Source organism: Anomaloglossus baeobatrachus, chromosome 10 (genome assembly GCF_048569485.1).
Source record: "Anomaloglossus baeobatrachus isolate aAnoBae1 chromosome 10, aAnoBae1.hap1, whole genome shotgun sequence".
Classification (NCBI taxonomy): domain Eukaryota; kingdom Metazoa; phylum Chordata; class Amphibia; order Anura; family Aromobatidae; genus Anomaloglossus; species Anomaloglossus baeobatrachus.
Window position 1 is genome coordinate 76,383,918 of NC_134362.1, and position 26,580 is coordinate 76,410,497.

Here is a 26,580-nt window from a genome sequence, read left to right on the forward strand (position 1 = left end):
TGAGACAATACCTTAGACTTTTTGGATTTCTTAGTGACTAGATAGAAGAAGCTTGGGTAATTTATGTCTTTACCGGTACAAGTGATGCCATGATGACCATCTCTGCAGGAACACACATTGGGGGCAATACAGAAGCCACTGCCACAACCATAAGCACACAGAGCTGCAAGATAAAGATCAACCATGTTCATAGTTAATGTTATGCATAGAATCGTCATTAAATAAAGATGCAATTAAAATTATTCAGTACTCACTGCACATTAAGTTTGTTGGCAACATTTACCAACTTTCTACTGTTTGCAATAAAAAATAGAACAATGTAAATAGCTCAAGACAACTAATATATCAAGTGGTTTGGCCACATTTAGCACAAAATGCCTGCTGTAATCTCAGAATTATTCATCTTCTTTAGGACAAGCATTTTTAATACTAAATAGAGAAACTTTCGCTGTTATGACCTCCTGAAAATGTGATGCAAAGCAAGACACCAGCTCCTGGCAGCGTTCCTGAGGGATCCTAGCCCATTCCTCATGACCAATGGCCTCTAGTTGACCAATATTCTTGGGTTTCCATGCTGCTGCTGCCTGCTTCAAATCCCACCAAATATTGACTGTGACAGCAACTCCAGAATCTAGTAGGACTTCTGAAGCTAAGCTTTGGAGAACTGAGAGGTATGCTTGAGACCATTGCCTTATTGAAACAAGTGATGTCCACTCTTCAGGTTCCTCACCGAAGACATGAGAGAGGGTCATTTCGAAATTCATTAATTAGTTAATAATGAACAGATTGCAGGAAACTTACGCTGAAGGCATAGTCCAGAGCCTGGAGAAACTGTCCAACCTGGACAACATCCATTACCCATTCCTGAGAAACACACATGAGGTCCAGAACGCATTCTACAAGGTAAAAAAAAACAAAAACTGGTGGAAAATCAAATATAAAACATGAATTTATCATCCAAATACAGGCAAAAAAAAGATTAATGCATGGAAAACTTAAATGCACACAATTGTTGCTCACAAAAATGGCAAAGGTGTAGGGAATGTAAACCAGTATATGGACCATCATTGGCAAGTGAGCAAGCAGATTAGTTTTGGGCAGTAGTGTTTAGCTTTGCATGCTTAGAATAGGATAACTGAATTTTGTGAAATTCTCCTGTAGTATAGAAGCCCTCACGTTAACTTTTTTTTCTCTCTCTGTGTTAATATACACACCTCCCACTATCTTTTCTGGTATCTAGCCCTGTTCTGCCCCTCTTCTCAGTGACATCACCGCACTTCAAACTGTCCGGCTCACTCTACTCTAAGTGTGAGACAGAAGTGTCTTTGCAATAAAAGTCTACGGAACCTCATTATGAGCCTTGTTCTTCATAGACTTACAATGTAAAAGCCACTTTCAGGTCACACAAATCATAGTGTGACCCAGAGAGTCTAAAGAGCAGTGACGTCACTCAGAAGAGGAGCATAACAGTGCTGTTTGCCAGAGAAAAGGAGCAGAACAGCGCTGTATCCTAGGGAAGAGGAGCAGAACAGCACTGTATCCCAGGGAAGAGGAGCAGAACAGCGCTGTATCCCAGGGAAGAGGAGCAGAACAGCACTGTATCCCAGGGAAGAGGAGCAGAACAGCGCTGTATCCCAGGGAAGAGGAGCAGAACAGCACTGTATCCCAGGGAAGAGGAGCAGAACAGCGCTGTATCCCAGGGAAGAGGAGCAGAACAGCACTGTATCCCAGGGAAGAGCAGCAGAACAGTGCTGTATCCCAGAGAAGAGGAGCAGTATAGCGCTGTATTCCAGGGAAAAGGAGCAGAACAGCGCTGTATCCCTGGGAAAAGGAGCACAACAGCACTTTATCCCATTGAAGAGGAGCAGAACAGCACTGTATCCCAGAGAAAAGGAACAACACAGCACTGTATCCCAGGGAAGAGAAGATGAACAGTAAGTATCCCAGGAAATAAGAGCAGAACAGCGCTGTATCCGAGAGAAGAGGAGCAGAACAGCACTGCATCGAAGGGAAGAGAAGCAGAACAGCATGTATCCCAGGGAAGAGGAGCAGAACAGCGCTGTATCCCAGGGAAGAGAAGCAGAACAGCATGTATCCCAGGGAAGAGGAGCAGAACAGCGCTGTATCCCAGGGAAGAGGAGCAGAACAGCACTGTATCCAAGGGAAGAGAAGTCGAACAGTGTTGTATCCCAGGAAAGAGGAGCAGAACAGTATGTGTCACAGGGAAAAGGAGCAGAACAATGCTGTGTCCCAGGAAAAAGGAGCAGAACAGTGTTGTATCATAGAAAAGATGAGCAGAACAGCGCTGTGTCCCAACAAAGAGGAGCAGAACAGCACTGTTTCCCAAGGAAGAGGAGCAGAACAGCGCTGTATCCCAGGAAGGAGGAGGAGAACAGTGCTGTATCTCAAGAAACTGGAGCAGAACAGCCAGCGCTGAATCGCATTGACGAGAAGACGAACAGCGCTGTATCCCAGGGAAGAGGAGCAGAACAGCACTGTATCCCAGGAAAGATAAGCAAAACAGCACTGTATTCCAGGGAAAAGGAGGAGAAAAGTGTTGCATCCCAGGAAAGAGGAGCAGAACAGTGCTGTGTCCCAACAAAGAGGAGCAAAACAGCACTGTGTCCCAGGGAAGAGGAGCAGAACAGTGCTGTGTCTCAGAGAAGAGGAGCAGAACAGCACTGTATCCCAGGGAAGAGGAGCAGAACAGCACTGTATTCCAGGGTAAAGGAGCAGAACAGTGTTGTATCTCCGGAAAGAGGAGCAGGACAGCGCTGTGTCCCAGGGAAGAGGAGCAAAACAGCACTGTATCCCAGGGGAAAAGAGCAGAACAGCACTGTATCCCAGGGAAGAGGAGCAGAACAGCACTGTATCCCAGGGAAGAGGAGCAGAACAGTGCTGTATCCCAGGGAAGATGATCAGAACAGCGCTGTATCCCAGGGAAGAGAAGATGAACAGTGCTGTATCCCAGGGAAGAGAAGCAGAACAGCAAGTATCCCAGGAAAGAAGAGCAGAACAGCGCTGTGTCCCAACGAAGAGGCGCAGAACAGCACTGTATCCCAGGAAAGAGAAGCAAAACAGCACTGTATTCCAGGGTAAAGGAGCAGAACAGTGTTGTATCTCAGGAAAGAGGAGCAAGACAGCGCTGTGTCCCAGAAAAGAGGAGCAAAACAGCACTGTATTGCAGGAGAAAGGAGAAGAATAGCACTGTATCCCAGGAAATTGGAGCAGAACAGCACTGTATCCCAGGGAAGAGGAGCAGAACCCCAGGGAAGAGGAGCAGAACAGCACTGTATCCCAGGGAAAAGAAGATGAACAGTGCTGTATCCCAGGGAAGAGAAGCAGAACAGCAAGTATCCCAGGAAAGAAGAGCAGAACGGCGCTGTGTCCCAACGAAGAGGCGCAGAACAGCACTGTATCCCAGGAAAGAGAAGCAAAACAGCACTGTATTCCAGGGTAAAGGAGCAGAACAGTGTTGTATCTCAGGAAAGAGGAGCAAGACAGCGCTGTGTCCCAGAAAAGAGGAGCAAAACAGCACTGTATTCCAGGAGAAAGGAGCAGAATAGCACTGTATCCCAGGAAATTGGAGCAGAACAGCACTGTATCCCAGGGAAGAGGAGCTGAACCCCAGGGAAGAGGAGCAGAACAGCACTGTATCCCAGGAAAAAGAAGATGAACAGTGCTGTATCCCAGGGAAGAGAAGCAGAACAGCAAGTATCCCAGGAAAGAAGAGCAGAACAGCGCTGTATCCCAGGAAAGAGGAGCAGAACAGTACTGTATCGAAGGGAAGAGAAGCAGAACAGCGCTGTATCCCAGGAAAGAGGAGCAGAACAGTGCTGTATCCCAGGGAAGAGGAGCAGAACAGCACTGTATCCCAGGATAGAGGAGCAGAACAATGCTGTATCCCAGGGAAGAGAAGATGAACAGCATTGTATTCCAAGGAAGAGGAGCAGAATAGCACTGTATCCTAGGAAAGAGAAGCAAAACAGCACTGTATTCCAGGGAAAAGGAGCAGAACAGTGTTGTATCTCAGGATAGCGGAGCAGAACAGCACTGTGTCCCAATGAAGAGGAGCAGAACAGCACTGTATCCCAGGGAAGAGGAGCAGAACAGTGTTGTATCTCAGGATAGAGGAGCAGAACAGCGCTGTATTCCAGGGAAGGCGGTGGTAGATAAATATATTACCATATACAGTATATACACATGTACACAAGTTTAGGGGAAAAACAAGTTCATGGGAAGGTTCTTTTTTGAGATGAGAGCTGAAACCAAAAACCAGTGTTGAGTTACATGGTCAGCCATTAATTTTATTGATTGTTATACATCTTTTACAGTGGAGGAAATATATGACCAGTTATAGGCTGTGATCAGAGTTATTGTTGATGACAGCTTCAAACTAAAAAAAGGTTATCGTGACTAGACAACCCCTTTAGGAACCAAACATTATAGTCAAGAAACACAATTTGCAAGTTTTCTCAAGACAGGTACATAAGATTGAGCAGTAGCGGACGCAGACAGAAAAGGCCCCTGTGCAAGACTATGGGCCCTTAGACGTCCAATAGCTGATAATTCCACAATTCCACTGCTTTGGAGGTAGAAGTGGGGCCTTTTTCTATTGGGCCCGTTCGCAGCGGCACAAGTTTGTCTGACCTTAAGATTCAGATATTATAAAGTGGGAGGTCAAGTAACATCAACTCTTTGTCATGTCCAACATTCCAGAAACATTTTTGCACTAAGGCAAGGTGGATTAGCCTACTGAGATCATTGCCTTTAGCGAATACTGTTACTAGTATGTGGTGTATATACTGTATATATATTGGTTTTTAAAATTAGGTAAATACAAGCTAAAATGAATAACAATACATGTGTAATGCTGCCACCAGGGGGAGCCAGAGCTATGCAGCAGACGACACTACACAGAGCAATGAGAACCAGGAAGGAAATGCACAGCGTTCTCATGCACTGCCTAATCAGCACAGCTGAGAGGCAGAACAACAGGGTATGTGAGGAATAGTCAGACAGGCTGGGTCAAACACCGTACGGGCAGAAGCAGGACCGGAGGAGCAAGCAGAAGCGAAGTCAAAGTCAGGCTAAGGTCAGTACCGGAGGAAGCAACCGAGTGGGGAAATAGGAGGGGGGACACAGGACAGGAGGGACGACCAGGGGACAGAACACAGACAAGGGCACGGGGGCACAGGAACAGACAGATCAGGATATCACTCACAGGACCAGCAATCACAGGCAAAGCAGAGCTAAGCTTATAGCCGGCGCTGGTTCACTGGAAGTGTCAGCTTTTAAGTCATCCAGGGGCCGGAAGTGAGGCCTGAGATAAGGCTCCGCCCCCTAGCCATGTGTATAGGGAGGCGAATCATGACAACATGACAAACTACACCAGGTCATCATTTAAAAAAAAAACAGAAAAAAATACAGAAGCAGTTTGTGAAAAATTAGGTACACCCTTTCTGTTTCCATTCGAATTAAAATGGTAAGTAGCAGCCATCAAATGCCCTTAATTAATTGTCAGCAAATGTGGCCACCACTTTAAAAGTAGAAGCTTGCTAGTCTGGAGCATGCAGACATGAGATAACACAATGCATGGAGGAAAGATATCAGAAATGATTTTAGAGAAATTATTGATATCCATCAATAGAAGGGTTGTGAGTAAGGCCATTTCAAAACAATTTGAAGTCTATCATTCTACAATAAGAAAGACAGAAAAAATATCAAGACAGTTGACAACCATCCCAGGAGTTGACGTCCCACCAATGCTCAGGAAAAGAAAGAAAGAAAAGAGAAAAACAAGAGCTACAGCTCAGATACTAAAGGCCTGAGCTGGCATGAAAAATAATCAAGTTTATAACGGCACAATTAAAAAAAGACTGAACAAGTATTAGGTGTTTAGGAGAAAGCCATTTCTTTCTAAAAAGAACATAGCAGCATGGAAGTATGTAAAGTTGCATTTGAACGAACCACATGTCTTCTGGAACAATGGCCCCAATTCATCAAAGCTTTTATGCCAAAATTGTGGAGTTAAAAGCTTTGAGAAGTCATAAAAATATTTTTGTAATGTGATGCTGGTCAAAAATGTTGTACTTTTTGATGTTTTCCTGCCAGTTCTGCCCAGCTCTCTCTGATAAAGAAGCTCTGTGGTTAGTTTTTCAAGATGTTTGGAACAACCTCCCTGCCAAGTGTAACACTCTCCACCGGGGATGGTGCTGTGATGAACTAGAAGAGGATCCACTGGACCACAGGGAGACCCCGGGCTTACCGTCATACTGGGTAGAGGCCGGGACTGTGGCAGCTGACCCCCAAGACAGGGGTGGACACAGGAGAAGACAGGACTGAGTCTCAAGTGCAGACAAGACTTCCAGGGTGGCTCAAGGCAGAAAACACAGGCAGGATAGACAGGCAGCGTCTCTTGCACCAGTAGGGCAGAACGGACAGGCAAAGTCACTAGTGCCAACAAGGCAGGATGGACAGGCAGCAAGTACGGGTGGGACAGGACTGGAACCAGCTGCCAACAGGAAGGAAGGGCTGGTAGCCAGGTATGGACCGGGACAGGACAAACAAGACAGGATGGGACAACTGACTAGACAGAACTCAACTGACTAGGAACAAATGATGTTGAACAGGCAACTCCCCTAGTGGGAGCTTGCCTTAAATACAAAGTGCCTCTCAGAAATAGGCTGAGAGACACTTACTAGGAGAGTCACTGGCCCTTTAAGAGAGGGGCAGTGGCGCGCGCACTCCTTAGGAGCGCTCCCGGAGGTCCTGTGACGCATGCACAGACTCCAGGAGGCGGGAGGAGAAGCCCACATGGAGGAGAGGCAGGGGCATCGTGCAGCATGGAAGGACCAGCCACAGCGGTTAGTTAGAGCCCATCCCTGCAAGAGAGCAAAGAGTGCAGGAATGCAGTGTTACACCAAGTTCCTTCAAAAACTGTGTATAACTGTACCTAGAAGGGTGATCACACCACTATTGATTTGCTTTTGATTTCTCTTTTGTTCATTTTCTTTGCATTTTGATTGATAACATTGAACTGTTAACACTTCAACACCTGCCTAAAAATGTGCACAGTACTATAGATGGATAGATCGAACTGGGTCGAACCCACTGTATTCAAGGTGCATCGGGCAAATGCAGTAAGGGGGTCAGTGCTGGACGCACTTTTCAGTTGAAATATACTGCAGCAAAGAGAGCTGTTGGCTCCCTGCGCCACAATGACTTTACAGGCCTCAAATAATTCAGAATCCGCAAGGTGAAGTCATCAGGCCTAACGTGGATGGTGCATGAAGTCACTGCCATGCGCCACCCCTCTGTTCTGGCTAATGAGGATGAAAAGGACGCTACTAGTTATTGAAATGAGGACTGGTGAGAGGAACCATTTTTTTTCTAAATGTGTTGGAGAAGAGTGTCTGTATAGGGGACATTATTACAGAATGGGGGCCAGAACGGGGTTCATTATTAAATAATGGAGAGTAGGAAGGCGGAATATTATAACAGGATATGGACCAGGATAGGGAAAATATTTTAAGAAAGTGGCCAGGATGGTGGACAATATTCAAGAAAGAAGCCAGGACAGGACACATTATTACAGAATAGGGGTCAGGACAGGGGACATTATTATAGAATAGAGGCCAGGACGGGGGACATTATTACAGAATAGAGGCCAGGACGGGAGACATTATTATAGAATAGGGGCCAGGACGGGGGACATTATTACAGAATAGGGGCCAGGATGGGGGACATTATTACAGAATAGGGGATAGGATGGGGGACATTATTACAGAATAGGGGCTAGGATGGGTGACATTATTACAGAATAGAGGCCAGGACAGGGGACATTAATACAGAATAGGGGCCAGGACGGGGGACATTATTACAGAATAGGGGCCAGGATGGGGGACATTATTACAGAATAGGGGCCAGGACGGGGACATTATTATAGAATAGGAGATAGGATGGGGGACATTATTACAGAATAGGGGCTAGGATGGGTGACATTATTACAGAATAGGTGCTAGGATGGGGGACATTATTACAGAATAGTTGCCAGGATGGGGGAACAATCTTACAGAATAGGGGACAGGATGGAGGACATTATTATAAGAAGGAGGAGATTATTACAATATGGAGGACATTATTACAGGATAGGTGCCAGGATTGGTAACATTATTACAGAATAGGAAAGTTCTTTTGTACAAGCCAATATTTCAAAGCCAGTCTGTTGCAGCTTATGTGTATTTGACTTTCTGTACTGAACAGGAAGCCTGAGACTAGTATTAAGCTTAGTAACCATGGAAAAATTAAGATATGTAAAATATACATTATTAAAAAAATATAAATGAATAAATATTTAATTCAAGTAATAGGTCATTTGCAGAAGAAATATCCCCTTTTAAATATATTGATAACGGTCTAAGAAGGATTTGTCAAAAATCATGGGAAGAAAGTGTCCTTAAAGTGCTTTTGCCCTTTATGTTGGCTAGATATGGAAATATGAGACTCCCTAGATCTCTGTTTGTAAGGCAGAGAGGGGAATGGAAATCATACTGCTCAGTAGAACTGCATCTTCCATGACTGTCCTTACGTTTACTATGGCCTCATACAATACTGCATTTGCCCTCAGGCCACTTGCACTAGTTTTTATTACATTTGTGGATTACAGAACTGTATTATAACTTCCATTAGTAGAATGCAAATTCGCTTTATAGTTCATGAACCAAACAGCTCTTTACCTGTATGCAGTGTCGGACTGAGCTGCCAAGTAAGGCTAAGTACACACGGCATGAAAATTGGAGCGAGTAGAGTGCGATAAAACATCGCATTCGACTCGGACCAATACTAGCCTGTGTGCCAGCACCCATGAGCGATTATTTTCTCAGCCCTAATCGGACCGAGAAAACAATCGCAGCATGATGCGAGTGTAATGCGATCCTTGTTTTTCTCACACCTATTCAAGTCTATGGGGTGAGAAAAAAATCGCACTGAACTCGCAGAACACCGGTGTACTGCAAGTGCAGGGCGAGAATTATTATTATTATTATTTATTATTATAGCGCCATTTATTCCATGGCGCTTTACAAGTGAAAGAGGGTATACGTACAACAGTCATTAACAATACAAGACAGACTGGTACAGGAGGAGAGAGGACCCTGCCCGCGAGGGCTCACAGTCTACAGGGAATGGGTGATGGTACAATAGGTGAGGACAGAGCTGGTTGCGCAGTGGTCTACTGGACTGAGGGCTATTGTAGGTTGTAGGCTTGTTGGAAGAGGTGGGTCTTGAGGTTCCTCTTGAAGCTTTCCACGGTAGTGGAGAGTCTGATGTGCTGAGGTAGAGCGTTCCAGAGTATGGGGGATGCACGGGAAAAATCTTGTACACGATTGTGGGAAGAGGAGATAAGAGAGGAGCAGAGAAGGAGATCTTGTGAGGATCTAAGGTTGCGTGCAGGTAGGTACCGGGAGACTAGGTCACAGATGTAGGGAGGAGACAGGTTGTGCATGGCTTTGTATGTCATGGTTAATGTTTTGAACTGGAGTCGTTGGGCGATGGGAAGCCAGTGAAGGGATTGGCAGAGTGGTGAGGCTGGGGAGTAGCGAGGGGAGAGGTAGATTAAGCGGGCTGCAGAGTTTAGGATAGATTGGAGGGGTGCAAGAGTGTTGGAAGGGAGGCCAGAGAGCAGGAGGTTGTAGTAGTCGAGGCGGGAGATGATGAGGGCATGCACTAATGTTTTTGCAGATTCTTGGTTAAGGAAAGCACGGATCCGGGAGATATTTTTGAGTTGTAATCGGCATGAGTTGAAGAGGGCTTGGATGTGTGGCTTGAAGGATAGAGCAGAGTCGAGGGTCACTCCAAGGCAACGAGCTTGTGAGACTGGGGAGAGTGAGCAACCATCAAGTTTGATGGAAAGGCTTGTTGGAGGAGATGAGTGAGGAGGAGGAAAGACAATAAACTCTGTTTTGTCCATGTTAAGTTTTAGGAATCGTGCAGAGAAGAAGGATGAAATAGCAGACAAACATTGTGGTATTTTGGTTAGTAGAGAGGTAATGTCAGGTCCAGAGAGGTAGATCTGTGTGTCATCGGCATAGAGATGATACTGGAAGCCGTGGGACTCTATGAGCTGTCCCAGGCCGAAGGTGTAGATGGAGAACACCAGGGGTCCAAGAACTGAGCCTTGAGGGACACCGACAGATAGGGGGCGAGATGAGGAAGTGGTGTGAGAATGGGAGACGCTGAAAGTTCGGTCGGTTAGGTATGAGGAGATCCAAGATAGGGCCAAGTCTGTGATGCCCAGAGATGAGAGAATCTGTAGTAGGAGGGAATGGTCTACTGTGTCGAAGGCAGAGGACAGGTCCAGGAGGAGGAGGATAGAGTAGTGTCGCTTGTCTTTGGCGGTTAGTAGATCATTGGTGACTTTGGTTAGGGCAGTTTCGGTAGAATGATGTGGTCGGAAGCCAGATTGAAGCCGGTCAAAGAGGGAGCAGGAGGAGAGGTATGAGGACAATTCAAGATGGACATGCTGTTCCAGTAGTTTTGAGGCGTAGGGGAGAAGGGATATGGGGCGATAGTTTGACACAGAGGATGGGTCAAGGGAGGGCTTTTTGAGGATGGGTGTAATAGAGGCATGTTTAAAGCATGAAGGGAATACACTACTTGCTAGTGATAGGTTGAAGAGATGGGTTAGGGCTGGGATGAGGACTGCGGTGATGTTGGGGATGAGGTGCGATGGGAGCGGGTCCAGTGCACAGGTGGTTAGATGTGATCTTGAGAGTAGAGTGGAGAGATTGTTTTCTGTCATGGTGGAGAAGCTGGATTTGGAGGAAGAGGGATGAGTAGCTATGATGAGGGGCTGTGGTGATTGTGGGTCAAAGCTTGCTCTGATGTTGTCAATCTTCCGCTTGAAGAAAGAGGCAAAGTCTTCAGCTGAGAGGAGAGGAGAGGGAGGTGGTGACGGAGGAGAGAATTGAAAGTGTTGAATAGCTGTTTAGGGTTGTGAGAGAAAGAAGATATGAGGGATGAGAAGTAGGTTTGTTTTGCAGCAGTGAGTGTGGACTTGAAAGTGGTGAGGGACTCTCTATATGCAATGAAGTGCTCAGTGGAATGAGACCTCTTCCATCTGCGCTCAGCAATTCTGGAAGCCCGTCTTAGTTCTTTAGTCTGCCTTGTGTGCCAGGGTTGCCTGTTGATTGTGCGGGTTTTGGTGTGTGTGAGGGGGACAGCTGATTCGAGAGCTGCAGAGATTGTAGTGTTGTATAACGTTGCAGCGGCATCTGCATCATGTAGAAATGCAATGTCTGTGAGGGGGAGAAGGGACTGAGAAAGGGCGTGTAAATCAATGTGTTTGATTTTTCTGCGAGGGTGTGAAAATTTGTGGAGGGGGGTTGCATACTTGGAGAAGAGAGGGAAGAGAATGTGAGTTGGTTGTGGTCAGACAGGGGGAGAGGCGAGTTAGAGAGGTTAGATGGGGAACAGAGGCGAGTGAAGATGAGGTCCAGCGTGTGGCCATCTTTGTGAGTAGCTGCAGAAGACCATTGGGTGAGGCCGAAGGAGGAAGCAAGTGTTAGAAGTTTGGAGACAGATGAGTGAGAAGTGTCAATGGGGATATTGAAATCACCCATGATGATGGTGGGGATGTCGGTGGAAAGGAAGTGTAGTAGCCAGGTGGTGAAATGGTCAAAAAAGGTAGTGGCTGGCCCTGGAGGGCGGTAAATGACAGCCAGCTGAAGGTTGGAGGGGGCGTAGATGCATACGGAGTGCACCTCAAAAGATGGGAGCGTGACAGAGGGTGGTAGTGGAATTGGTGTAAAGGAGCATTGGTCGGACAGGAGCAAACCAACTCCTCCACCATGCTTGTTACTGGGGCGGGGGGTGTGAGAGAGTTGGAGACCGCCATAAGAAAGTGCAGCAGGAGAGGCAGTGTCAGAGGGGGTGAGCCAGGTTTCTGTGATGGCGAGGAAGGAGAGTTTATTAGTGATGAACAGATCATGAACGTAGGATAGTTTGTTGCAGACAGAGTTCCATAGAGCTCCTGTTGGTGGGACCGGAGGAGCGGGGGCTGGGTGAATGGTTATGAGGTTTGCGAGGTTGCGGAAATTTGTGTTAGGTTGTTGAAGAGGGTTTGAAGTGACAATAGGGATGTGGTGAGGGGGACCAGGATTTGAAGCAGTGAGGAGAAGCAATGAGAGTGTTAGTAGGTGGGAGCAGGAGAGGCCATGAGATGGACGTGTGTGTCTGGAGACACTAGGTGAAATGTGGAGAAAAATATCTGAGGGGAAGGTAAGATGGGTGGGGAGGATGGAGGGAGAGATGAATAGTTCATTACTGGCTTTAGGGATCAGAGGGGGCAGTAAAAAGTGAAGTATTATAGGGGTGAAGGTGAATAGAAACGCAAACATTGTTTACATTGCCTATGTATGCTGTTACCTTCCGGTTCACTTCCGGCCCAACTCTGGCCTAATTCAATGCATCATACTTATATGGTGCATACTTGTATTGGTGCAGACGAAAAGTCTTGTGCAGACTTTTAGTTGCCCCAGTATATACACATACAAGTGCACTCAGCTGTGAAGGGGTGGGTTGCAAGACTAACCCCTTGATCACTCAATCAAAAACAAAAAAAAAAAGATGCAGCTTAACATAGGCAAAATAAACAAAGGTCATAAAAGGGGGGTGCAAAACAGGGGGGGGAAAGATCACAGTGAGATGCTGGAGGATGTCAGGAAGATATTGAAGCAAAGAAAGAACAGGTCAGATATAGTGCAAAAGTAGAGTGCATGAATTGACATACCAGGTATTAGAACACACAGCAGAGCAAAGTGGAGTGGAGATCAGTTCATGGGAAAGTAGAGTGCATGAATTGACATACCAGCTATTAGCACACACAGCAGAGCAAAGTGGAGTGAAGATCAGTTCATGGGAAAGTAGAGTGCATGAATTGACATACCAGCTATTAGCACACACAGCAGAGCAAAGTGGAGTGAAGATCAGTTCATGGGAAAGTAGAGTGCATGAATTGACATACCAGCTATTAGCACACACAGCAGAGCAAAGTGGAGTGGAGATCAGTTCATGGGAAAGTAGAGTGCATGAATTGACATACCAGGTATTAGAACACACAGCAATGGCAATAGCCGTCAATGGAGGAGAGAGGGAGATATATCCCTCCCTCCCCTCCACAGTGACGGCAAGCCCCTCCTCAGTGCCGGCCCTCCCCCCGCAGCTGTGGTCCGATCGCATGATCGGACCTCAGTCGCAGTGACACTCGCATGACACTCGGCTCCTGTTGTGCTGTCAGCGTCAGCCGAGTGTAATGCGAGGATCGCAGTAGTCCCTCGTGTGGCCCTGACCTTACACTGAGTCTGGGGGTTCACTGTTCAGCTACATGCAAATATTACATTAGCCTCATTCACACATTTATCTGTACTTCTATGTAATAATGCACTGGGTAGTTTGAGTGAATGATGAGATGCTGCTTTTTTCTGTACATGATAAATAAGGTAATGAGGCCAAATACGGCTCATATTGAGGGGTAAGTGGCTCACTCTAGCACCAGGGCACACCGGGGAATTGTCCTGTTCCCCTGTGGGCCAGTCCAAGCCTGCTTGTATGTACAAATGATATGGCCTGCATACTTTTTCTGCAGTGCAATGCAAGGTTTTCAAGGACTTAATGTCATGCTAGGTATGGGTAAGTACAAAGTGCACGGCAAAAAGGAAGGGAAGGAAAACCTTGTGTCTAGGGAAAGGGAAGGCAGTTGTTGAACCCTGACCAAACTTACTGCTGGTCCCTTGTGTCTTTCCCCATCCTAGATAGGTTCTACAGTTATGCACCAAGCCAGATACCTGACCATAGGTATCCCTAATGCTGGGCCCTAAATAGGGAACCGATGGGATTAGCTCTTTGTGAACTACACTAAACAACTATAGAAGACACAAGGGGGACACACAGGGGGAAAAGCATGAACTATGTGTGACGCCCTGGATTAGTCAGGTAGTCACAGATAGCGCCCCGCACAACACCAGTCGCACACAAGGTAACACTAGCCAAACCATAAACCCTAGTCACCTTCCGCAGAGCTTGATGGACACACCAGGGGGGTGGAGCCAGGCGGTTGGCACGCCCACCGAGGAGTTCAGAGGCCCTGAGGCAGGAAACAGACAGTTCAGTTCATTTTGGAGATCAGTTTGAGAGTGCAGTGGAGGAGGACAGGCCTGTATAATGGGCCTGCAGCAGACTGACAGGTGTGAGGGTCGTAGCCCGCACACCTTGGCTAGGCTGCATACGGTGGCCTAGCCTGCAGGAGCCGAGAAGACGGCTCGGTGGAACCGTGGTGGACCGGGACAGGGTAGTGGCCCGCCGGTACCGACCCGGGGAACCGACTGGAAACCGGAGCACATAGGGGGTACTCAGACCCTGAAACGAGGTCCAGAATCCACTGGACTGAGTTAATTCACTGATTGCGGTCTGGACCATAGGTCCTTTCCCACCCAAGTCCTGACTGAAGACAACAGCCCACCGAGGGGGATAGAAAGCCACCGCACAGGCAGAGAGATCCCACGGGCCAGCGTCTGCGGGCAAACGGGCTCATCCGACATATACACAGCCGGGGAGCAGACTCCCGTCGCTGAAGCGCAGGCAGTCTACACATACATTACACAGTGCAGGAGAAAGGCAAGGACCACCAAACCTGGTGGGGGACCAGACGCAGCCGGCTGCGGGCACCGACCACATCAACTTTGTTTACCAGAGACTTGTGTGTGTCAATAACAGTGAGTACAACAGTGCCATCCGGCCGTACACCGCCCTGCACCGCCCAGCTCTTCCCAACGGGTCCCGGGGCCATCATCCCTGCCCACGGAGGGGTTAACATCTTGCTGCATCACCATCTCCCCCGAGTGTCCCATAACCGCAGTGGTGGTGTCTACACCTTCACCACATCCCGTGGGTGGCGTCACAAACTCAAACACGGCTCTGGCCGTACACCTACCTACCATCCCCCTAGGTAGCGCCAGCACCCTTTTAGAGCGACGTGACCCCAGGTCTGGAGGCGCTCGAGCCACCCACCAACGAGCTCGGATACGAGTGGCTCGGCTGCAGCTGAGCGCGGGGCGGTACATATGCATCATTACATGACTCACGTAGAAGTTCAGCAAAGTTTTCAGCAATGATACCACAGAGGAGTACAAGCCACCAGCTTGCAAGCTAGGCTTGAAGGAACTTAAAATATCACCAGCACAGTCGAAAGGAAGGAAGGGGTATTTAAACACCAAGAGAATACTGATAATCAACAGCTGGGTCGAAGTCGAGCTCCTGCTAGGTTCAAAAGAGATAAAAGCGACATATACCAATGAATACTGACAGCAGGAACAATGGAAAGTCAGGGTATATTCTGCGCAGCCACATGCTGTGACCTTCTATGGCCATAAACCATATGACTGTCTGTCATCCGTGATACACCCGTGACACTTCATTCATATATATGACTTTTAATTTAGGGCTTCATACACATTGTATCCATTACAGGGTCAGACAGTAACCTACACTTTGCAGCTAAATCAGTGTCTGCCTCAACACATCTGTAGTATTCCCAGCCACAGTATCCCCATAACAATGCAGAGTGTATAGTAAAAGTCCCAGTCACACGTCCACATTTGTCATCACATACGCAGCGTTCACGTAACATTGCCTCTTCTCATAGCGTGTAGTGCAGCGCATGAGGAGAAAGCTCCATCCTCAGGTATTGGAGCCCCCTGAATCTGCGCATGTCTGCAGTTACATGTTCCAGAATCTGCGTTTCAGAGTCAGACTTGTGTGACCATATACCTCTGTGCTGTCAGTGCTGGCGGCTTCTTCCTCCCGTTGTAAAGTCTCCCTTCTTTTCCAGCAGTTAGGAGGAGTATCCAGGACACCCTCATCCAAAATGGGATCATGATGAGGTCTCGAACCAGCCCCAAATCCGGCAGTGACCAATAGTGAGTGGGATCTCGCTGCAGTGTCTCTCCTCTCTATTGTGTCTCTATCACCTTTACTCCAAATAAAAGCTTCTTCTCCGTCCGTCTACACTCTGGACCTACACAATGTCTGCCTCTTGCTCCAGCGTCATTGAATCCTGTCCTCATCCCCTGATCATCTGTATCCTTGGTCTGTCCCTTTCTGTCTTTCCCTCTATTTCTATTTAGAGGTTGGTTTTCTTCTTGCCTACTTTTTTCCTAATGTGTGTCCTTAGCTGTGTCCCATCCCGAGCTATCACCTTCGAAAACTCTCCATCCTCCCCTCTCGAAAGCTCTCCCTCCTTTGACTCACTTTCTCCCTCTCTGCTGCTGATGAATTTGATGGGATAGGAGCCCCTCACATCATAGTAAGAAGGAAGTGGCCCCACAGTGACATCTGGGAACGGATAGAAAGCTTTGCCAGATGCAGATCTCTCTATCCGCTCCCAGATGTCACACTCTCTGATGTGCCAAGATTGCGTGTGTCTCTATCTGTTCTGCACAAGTGTGCGCTTCTATGGAGTGTTTATTAAGGAATTGCATGTGTGTGACTGTGTACTTCTCCTCAGAAAGCCTCGGGAGTTGTGATCTCAACTTTCCGTTACTAAATAAATTCAACGTAAACAAGTATCTGTAACGCTCAAATCCCCAAAAACTAATCTCCTGGAGAGATACAAAAAGTGGTGGAAGAGGAGGAGGTTGCCCCCTCATTGCAAAATAGTCATAGCTGTAGAAACGTCTAAGGTGATCTCAAGGTCATTTATCGTGAAGCATGATTTTTTTTTATATCAGTGTTACTATTGTTATTTGTATTGATTTATAGCCATCATTAATTGAGGACCGTTTTTTCCAGCTTTTTTTACCAATTGACGTCAATGGACAGAGTAAAAAATGCATGTGTAATGCCCATGTTGATTTTTTTTTTAAGTCACTGGGGTTCCCTGCAGCCATTTCCTCATCTTGCAGTCTTTACTGTGGGACTTTGCTGCAGGGAACCCCAGTGACGTCACAAGGTGAAACGAGTTCATGCCAGCAGATCACCGGGGTTTCCTGCAGATCCGCCGCATGAACTCGGTTCACCTTGTGACATCACCTGTGTTCCCTGCAGCCATTTCCTCATTTCGCGGTCTTTACAACAGGACCTTGCTGCAGGGAAGTCCAGTGACATAGATGCCCTGGTCTGTGAGGCGATCCGTACTTCAGTAACCCGGGTTCGTCATAGTGATGACCCAGGGTTGCCATGACAGTGATCGGGTCCCTGTGATCGAATTACAGGGGCCCAATTGTCAGGGAGAGGTAAGTGATTCCTTTCGCTGCCTCCAGAATGCTGCAATCGCACTTCTCCCAGCATTTAGAGGGTTAAACTGCCAAGAGCGGTTCGGGCACTGCTCCTGGCAGCGAGAGACGGGTCCCGGCTGTAAGATCTGTCGATGATCCAGCAGCAACTGCAGGGGTTTAGGCGCTGTACCCCTGCTGTCGCCATGACTAAAAAAGACACAAAAAGAAGCATGAAAAAAGCATGTGGAAAAAAAAGTGCAAACGCAATAAAAAATGTGCGTGTTTCCTGCCAAAACATGCGTTTTTATGTGCAAATTTTCTGCACATAAAAATGCAATGTGGGCACATAGCCTAAAGCGGGTTTTACACGCTATGATATATCAAACGATATGTCGTCGGGGTCACGTCGTAAGTGACGCACATCCGGGGCCGTTTGACATATCGTAGCGTGTGACAGCTACGAGCGTCTGTTAACGAGCAAAAATACTCACCTTATCGTTGCTCGTTGACACGTCGCTCATTTTCTAAAAATTGCATGTCCTTCTCTCCGCCTGTTGTTCATCGTTCCCGAGGCAGCACACATCGCTCCCTGTGACACCTTGGGAACGATGAACTGCAGCTTACCTGCAGCCGCCGGCAATGCGGAAGGAAGGAGGTGGGCGGGATGTTTACGTCCCGCTCATCTCCGCCCCTCCGCTACTATTGGCCGACCTCTGTGTGACGACGCAGTGACGCCGAATGTCCCTCCCCCTTCAGGAAGAGGATGTTCGCCGCCCACAGCGAGGTCGTTTGGAAGGGAAGTACGTGTGACGGGGCTTTACGACGGGCAACAAATTGCCCATATCGCACAAACCATGGGGGCGGGTGCGATCGCAAATGCGATCGCATGAGAAATTGAAGCGTGTAAAGCAGCCTTAAGTCTAGAATTACATGGAGACTTTTGTAACCTTTCCATATGGCCATCAGACAGCTAAGACAACCTGGCTATTTTTCTCCCGATTAGTCTGGGTCTACATGGGGATTTTGGCAATGACACAGGTCAAATATTACTTTGCTACCCCTTTTCACTTGTAAATCGTCATGCAATAAATAGCGCTATAATAATAAATAATAATAACACCACTGTGTAATGAAGGTAAATAGGGTCGTAGGGTTATGTGACCATAACAAGCACATTCCAAAAAGTAAGGACCAGTTGGATTTTTGTTGCGGGTCGAAGTTTCTTGCACGTTGCAATGCCACACAATTTACTTACAGTAGGCTGCATTAACCCCGGCCAATAATCCGAGACTCTAATGACCCATTATTCACGATGATTGTGTAATGTGAATGGTTTGAGCAACTAAACAATATGTCCAGAAATGCTCATTCATCGTGTAGATGAGCAAGAAGCCCTCATCCAACTTGTGAACATTGTGTAATGTAAATGGAGATTGTTCGCTTGTTCAACAACTAGCCTGGAAAAAAGGAGAATTGTCCTAAATAGGGATGGTCATGTTCCAGGGCAATAAATAATACATAAAGCTATAAATATTTAAAGGGAATGTGTCACCAGGTTTTTGCCAGCTAATCTGAGAGCAACATAATGTAGGAGCGGAGATTCTGATTCCAGTGATGTTCCATTTACTGGGCTGCTTAGTGTAGCTTTAATAAAGTCACTGGTTAATCAGCAGTCGATTACCATTACAGGACTACTTGGCGTGCTGCAGGTAGTCCACCATATTCATGAGCTCTGTATAACTGCTAGATCTGCAGCAGAGAAAACATTGATTTTATCAAAATGACAGCAAACAGCTCAGTAAGTGACACATCGCTGAAATCAGGGTCTCTGTTTCTACATTATGCTGCTCTCAGATGGGGGAGAAAAAACCTGGTGACAAATTACCTTGAAGCGATTACCTGCTCATGTACACAAACCTTTAGGGCTCGCTCACACCACCAAATAATATGAATAAGTGCTATTTGATGTTTTGTCAGATATCGCTCGGACCAATGTTATACTATGGGGTATAGCCGATCAGCACTTTGTTTCTCATGCTGATTTGGCATAAAAAAATAATTTGCTCTGCAAATCAGATGGCGCGCATCCATTCAAGTCTAATGGTTCATGAAATTGGTTGGACTGCACTCTGACGACATCCGACTGCAGTCTGATTTCCGCAGACTGAAAGAATGGAGAAGATGGAGAAATTCTGATTTCCGCAGACTGAAAGAATGGAGAATATGGAGAAATTCTGATTTCCACAGACTCAAAGAATAGAGAAGATGGAAAAATCCTGATTTCCGCAGACTCAAAGAAAAGAGAAGATGGAGAAATTCGGAATTTCGCAGACTCAAAGAATGGAGAAGATAGACAAATTCTGATTTCCGCAGACTCAAAGAATGGAAAAAATGGAGAAATTTTGATTTCCGCAGACTCAATGAATGGGGAAGATGGAGAAATTTTGATTTCCACAGACTCAAAGAATGGAGAAGATGGAGAAATTCTGATTCCCACAAACTCAAAGAATGGAGAAATTCTGATTTCCGCAGACTTAAAGAATGGAGAAGATGGAGAAATTCTGATTTCCGCAGACTCAAAGAATAGAGATGATGGAGAAATTTTGATTTCCCCAGACTCAAAGAATCGAGAAGATGGAGAAATTCTGATTTCCACAGACTCAAAGAATCGAGAAGATGGAGAAATTCTGATTTCCACAGACTCAAAGAATAGAGAAGATGGAGAAATTTTGATTTCCACAGACTCAAAAAATGGAGAAGATGGAGAAATTCTGATTTCCACAGACTCAAAGAATAAAGAAGATGGATAAATTCTGATTTCCGCAGACTCAAAGAATGGAGAAGATGGAGAAATTCGGAATGGAGAAGATAGACAAATTCTGATTTCTGCAGACTCAAAGAATGGAGAAGATGGAGAATTCTGATTTCCGCAGACTCAAAGAATGGAGAAGATGGAGAAATTTTGATTTCCGCAGGCTCAAAGAATGGAGAAGATGGAGAAATTTTGATTTCCGCAGACTCAAAGAATGGAGAAGATGGAGAAATTCTGATTTCCACAGACTCAAAGAATCGAGAAGATGGAGAAATTCTGATTTCTGCAGACTCATAGAATAGAGAAGATGGAGAAATTTTGATTTCCACAGACTCAAAGAATGGAGAAGATGGAGAAATTCTGATTTCCACAGACTCAAAGAATAGAGAAGATGGAGAAATTCTGATTTCCGCAGACTCAAAGAATGGAGAAGATGGAGAAATTCTGATTTCCACAGACTCAAAGAATGGAGAAGATGGAGAAATTCTGATTTCCACAGACTCAAGGAATGGAGAAGATGGAGAAATTCTGATTTCCACAGACTCAAGGAATGGAGAAGATGGAGAAATTCTGATTTCCACAGACTCAAGGAATGGAGAAGATGGAGAAATTCTGATTTCCGCAGACTCAAAGAATGGAGAAGATGGAGAAATTGTGTTCTCCATCTTCTTCTCACCTGTGCTCCCATTTTCTAATGTGATCAGATCACACTAGCTGACACTCTGATTAGAGTTTGATCGGAGTGTTGTTAACACAATTGATACGATTCTCTGGCATGAGACATTCAATGCTCGTGTGACCCCGGCCTTACTATGAAATGTAGAAGTGACTTAAAGTGATCTTTGACTTGCGTTGGAGTCAAAGTTGCTCTTTAGCCTCAGTGCATTGCAAAAACATAGTACAACTTTATTATTAGGAGCCAATAAATTGCATTTGTCATCTAGCCCTAGCATGTGTTGTGCACTAGAAACATGAAAAAGTGCCCTGCCCTTACAAGATATGTGTTACATAGAGTGATCTGAGGTCATTCTAAATTACCTAAATCTTTAAGCCTTGCAGTCCCTAAAGGTCTTCCGGCTCATTATGGACATATTAAATTAAGAACCCTATTGGTGTTATTGGTCCTATCATGTAATGATGTTTCCCCGGGTCTCGGGGGCTCAGACACTATCTGCACTTGGCTGTAAGGTTTGTTATGGTAGAGAGAAGTCATCCCTTCCCCCCTCTCTACAATCACTTCCATGATCACTTTTTACTATTTGTTTGCTTGGGAACACATCTGGAAGGAATCAGCGGTCCATTGCTCCAGGCATTATCCTTTGTACTTGTAGCAGACCCCATAACTTCCACACTCAACTGGTAAAATGAACTCGAGCCCAGTCCTCGCTCTCATCGTGTGCATCATGCAGTGTCCGCACAAGAGGCTTTTAACTCGATCTATTTTAGGGCTTCCGGCTTTGCACCCCCTAATCACACACACACACATACAGACATACAATACAAAACCTCGTTTGTATGGCGGTATCCATATAGATAGACTAAACGGGCGCTGTATCTCCGGGTAAGTATGCTGAGAATTTTCTGCAGATGTCCTCAGCTATAAAAGCAATAAATGAGTCTCATTATCAAAAACTGGAGAAAAAAAAGGCATTACGTGAAAAAGACATGTATTACAGAGCAGTCACATATACTATGGCCATGTATGGCGCACACATGTTCTCGTTTTCATTTCATCATCTTATATGTATCAGAAATGTATAATAACATCTAATATAAAAGGTATGTGTATTCATTAAAGGGGTTTAAAATTATTGGTGACCTGTCTCTGAGATAGGGGATCAATATCAGATTGGTGGGGGACCTACATCCGGCACCGCCACCAATCAGCTGTTTAATGGCGTGCACTGGAAGCAAACAGTGAACTAAGCCGGCACGGCACATGCGCAGCTCCATTCACTGGAGAGGTTGTCGTTGAGAACTGCAGCTCCTCTTCAACTGAGCCTTTTTAAAATGTAATTATTAAATAGAACTTTGCTATCTTTTATCTCTGGGTATCAATAGAGGTAAAAAGCTCCTTCGTTTTACTCTGTTCCCCACCCCCCACCTACTATACTGTGTTTCCCCGATAATAAGCCCTACCCCGAAATTAAATCTTGTAGGAATTTTCAGCCGTTTTGGAATATGGATTAAACATACTGTATGTCCTACCCCAAAAGATGCCCTACTCCAAAAATAAGCCCTAGCAGGAATTTTCATCATTTTTGTGTAGGGCTTAAATATAAGCCCTACTCTGAAAATAAGCCCTAGTTGTGGCTCAATAATGAAGTGTCCACGCAGCAAAAAAAAGTTAAAGAATACAGCAGGACATTTCATTAAAGAAAACAGACACCCCCAAAAGAGAGAAGACAACTCCAAAAGAGAAAAGGCAGACCTCACAATCGCACTCACCAGACCCCGAGCAGCTACAGGTGACAGGTGCTGGTGGTGGATGGATTCTCCCACAGTGATCTGCGTTCCTCGCCGTTCTGCTCACACACACAGCAGGTCCAGAATCCCTGCACTCTCACACACAGACACACATCTGGTGACACCGTACTGCTTCCGACCAGCAGGGAGATCTGAGATGCTGTGGAACGTGAGGAACTGTGATGGAACGCATCAAGGTCCTATGGTGGTACATATCAAGAAGCAGGACCCTGATGCATTCCACCGCAGGTCCTCTATGCGTTCCACCGCAGGTCCTCGATGCGTTCCACCGCAGGTCCTCGATGCGTTGCACTGCAGGTCCTCGATGCGTTCCACCGCAGGTCCTCGATGCATTCCCCCGCAGGTCCCCATGTTCCACAGCGTCCCAGGTCCCCCTACGGCCAGAAGCCGTATACTATCACCGGATGTGTGTGTGATATTACTGCAATTGGTTGTGTGTGTGAGATGTGTGATGTTAGTGCGATCGAATGTGTGGGTGTGTGTGGTGTGTGAGAGCAGAGAGATGCCAGCTGGAAGCAAGGGAGGACCACTGTGGAACACACGAGGACCTGCTGGGAGCGCCCACTGTGGATTGCAGGAGCATCTGGGACAAACGCTGATGTCTGGTGTCTGGTAAGTGCGAGTCTACTGGAGGTGTCTGCCTTTTTTGGGGGGTTAAGCCCTACTTCAAAAATAAGCCCTAGCATAGTTTTTCAGGGCAAAAAATAATATAAGACAATGTCTTATTTTTGGGGAAACACAGTACTCACTATTTTGAGGCAGAATAAACTATTTTATTTTCAAAAAAATCTGTCACATTTCTGTTTTGTGCTTTTTGGCTCAAAGTAATGTCGGACTTACCCAGCAAGTTAAAGAGTTATTCCCATCTACAAGATCCTATTCCAATATCTAGTGGGTGTAATGATAATATTAGCAAATACTTCCAATTAGAAATGTAGTATAGTTCTCCTGATATAGCCTTGTCTCCTACTTCATGTGCAGGGCAGTACAGTTTAGGTATCCATGGTTACATCCACTCATATAGTGACAGTTAGTTAGTTGCTCATGGCCGTAACCATAGACACCTAAGCTACAATGCCCCGCACATGAGGTAAGAGACATGGCTGTGTCAGGAGAACTATACTACATTTCTGTCATGATCCAGGCCGGCTTTTCCCTGCTGCTGGTTACACCCAGCTCTGGCCTGGTCATGTCAGGGGTTAACTTCCCTTGCCTCTTTCTGGATCCCAGGACGCTATATATTGCCTCCCTACCTATGGCTCAGTGCCAGTGATATTTCTGCCTTGCAGCTTGTATACTGGTTCTGGTGAGTATTCCCGATCTGTTCTGCCTCCCTGCTACTGTGTCCTGACTTGTAACCTCCTCCGTTCGTCTACATGTCCCGATCCCTGACTTCCCTCTCCTGTCTGTTGTTTGTGTTTCTCTCTGCATACCTGATCTCCCGGCTTCCGACTCGGTTCTGTTTTCTGACTTGATATTGATCCTCCCTTTGCAGTGACTCGACTTTCCTGGCTAGACCCTGTCTGTTTGACTACTCTATTGCCTCCTGGTGGCTTGCCTGTTAACTGCCTGCTGAAGTTACTCTGCTGTACTTCAGCTGCCTTTCCGTGTTACAGTGTTTCTTTGTCTCTCCTTCACTACTCTGCTGCCACCTAGTGTGGATTACGCTGTACTACGTCTTACTAGCCTTTGTACAGCGTGACATTTTCTAATTGGAGGTATTTGCTAATATTATTACACCTACTATATATTGGGATAGGATTTGGGAGATGGGAATACCCTTTTTATTATGCTACTCTAGATAAAGAATTTGTATGATCTTGAAAAAAAAAGGAGACATGTCCTATTACAATCTGTTTTGAGAGTAGAATGGGTTGGTGGGAAATAAAAAAGATTCCATATTGTGTGTTATCAGATTTTCACTGACTGGTTTCTAGGCTAAACTGGGGAACCGCCATTGTTTTTGGGTTTTTTTACATGTGAGAAATATGAAGAACATACAGCTGAATAATGTATCTAACACAACACTGATGTTTTGGCGTATGTAAAAAAAAAAAATCAGGTGTGAATAAGACGTTGTTGAAATCATATACAAAGGGACAAATCCGGTTTAATAAATCTGTAAATATATAGAAATAACCAGTATAAAAAAAACATTGCCGAGCCCAATTGTAGGATTCCAGCTCTACGATGAAGAGTCACAATGATCGCTGGCCTCTGTCATCACAAACAATGGAAGTAGCTGGAAAAGAATAAACACACCCAATGCACCATATTGAATAAATGTCAAGAGCTTACTACAATTTGTATTTACCATGAAGGCTCTTATATAAGTTAAAAAAAGACACAGGTCCATCAAGGTCAAGCTTTCTTCACCAGTTATATATTCTCTGTCACAAGATTATTTATAACCCATACTGCCATTTGTTGTAAGAAAAGCATTCAGCCCTTTTATAAAAGTTGTTAAAGTATCTGCCATTACTACCTCTTGTGGTAGGGCATTCCACAGTCTGACTGCTCTAACTGTAAAGAATTCTTTCATATTTAGATACCAAACTTGCTTTTCCTCCACATGTAATGAATGTCCCCTAGACCTTTATAAGGTTCTTGGAAGGAATAAGCCATGTTGCAGTCCCATGTATTGTCTACTATCTAATATATAAAGCTCAGTGTATGTATGTGTGTGTATGTATGTCCACTAAAGGAATCTGCGCCGTCGCATTTACAATCACGAAATTTTGCACAGACACCTCATGTGACTCAGGGAACGTCATAGACTATGTTTTGATGGGAAAATTTAACCCCGCGCTTTACAGTTACTCTCCAAAATCCTGCCTCCATTAAGCGAATGGAGGTGGGAGCAACAGGCTATTAATAGCAACTGTCAGTGGTTTCAATAGGAACAAAATAAACTGTTAGTATAAGAAGCTTATGTGTGAGGTAATAAGATGTCGGTGGGGAGACGGATAGAGAGAGACATAAAGAGACAGACAGACAAAACTGGAAAGAGACAGACCTGGAAAGAGACAGACGGGGAAAGAGACAGACAGGGAAAGAGACAGCCCTGGAAAGTGACAGACAGACAAAGCATCAGACGGGCAAAGAGACAGACCTGGAAAGAGATAGACCTGGCAAAAAGACAGCCAGACAAAGAGACAGCCCTGGAAAAAGACAGCCCTGGAAAAAGACAGCCCTGGAAAGAGACAAACTGGGCAAAGAGACAAACTGGGCAAAGAGACAGACTGGGCAAAGAGACAGACTGGGCAAAGAGACAGACTGGGCAAAGAGACAGACTGGGCAAAGAGACAGACTTGGAAAGAGACAGACCTGGAAAGAGACAGACAAAGACAGGCGGGAAAAGAGACAGATGGGGAAAGAGAGACAGACAGACACACACATAGAGACAGACACAGAGAGACAGACAGACACAGAGATGGAGACAGATAGACTGATACAAATACAGACAGAGAGATAGAAACAGACAGACAAAGAAAGACACAGAGAGACAGACAGACAGCGACACACAGGCAGAGACTGGGAGAGACAGAGAGACAGTTACTATCCCGAGTAACGCCGGGTACTACAGCTAGTTTATACATATAAATGAGATCTCCTCTGTGACATCTTTTCTCTAATCTAAACAAGCACAACCTTTCTAACCTCTCATCTTATGGGATGCCTTCCATTCCTTGTAATAATCTAGTTGTCTGCCTTTGCACTTACATTCAATGTCACACTACTGGTGGAAAGTCTCAAATATTATGTATGAGAACTAATCACTGCAGCCTACAACAACTATTGCAAATAAAGACACCGAATGGACTACAAACTCATTTTGGGTAACATATGGAGATATGAGCTGGCTGACATTCTAGTCCTATAAAGTAACCTTGTGGAGAAGGCAAAAGGGCATTTACAAGGGAAGCTGCTTTTATTATGCAGCCATTAAAAACACAGGTTACATCTATGACTCTCAAATGCTGACACGTTCCTGAACCTAGTTGTGGTTGT

General features: G+C 45.7%; 1 protein-coding gene across 1 annotated transcript in view; it reads right to left on the reverse strand.

Annotated features, from left to right (window-relative positions):
* Positions 1 to 16,261, reverse strand: part of VWCE (von Willebrand factor C and EGF domains) — a 103,219-nt gene extending 86,958 nt beyond the window's left edge. Inside the window, exons 1-3 of the mRNA XM_075326437.1 lie at positions 15,826 to 16,261; positions 802 to 896; positions 74 to 163 (exon numbers count right to left, since the gene is read on the reverse strand). Of these exons, the coding sequence (XP_075182552.1) occupies positions 74 to 163; positions 802 to 896; positions 15,826 to 15,932 (292 nt within the window). The 5' untranslated portion in view covers positions 15,933 to 16,261. The remainder of the gene's footprint in view (positions 1 to 73; positions 164 to 801; positions 897 to 15,825) is intronic.
* Positions 16,262 to 26,580: the final 10,319 nt, after the last annotated feature.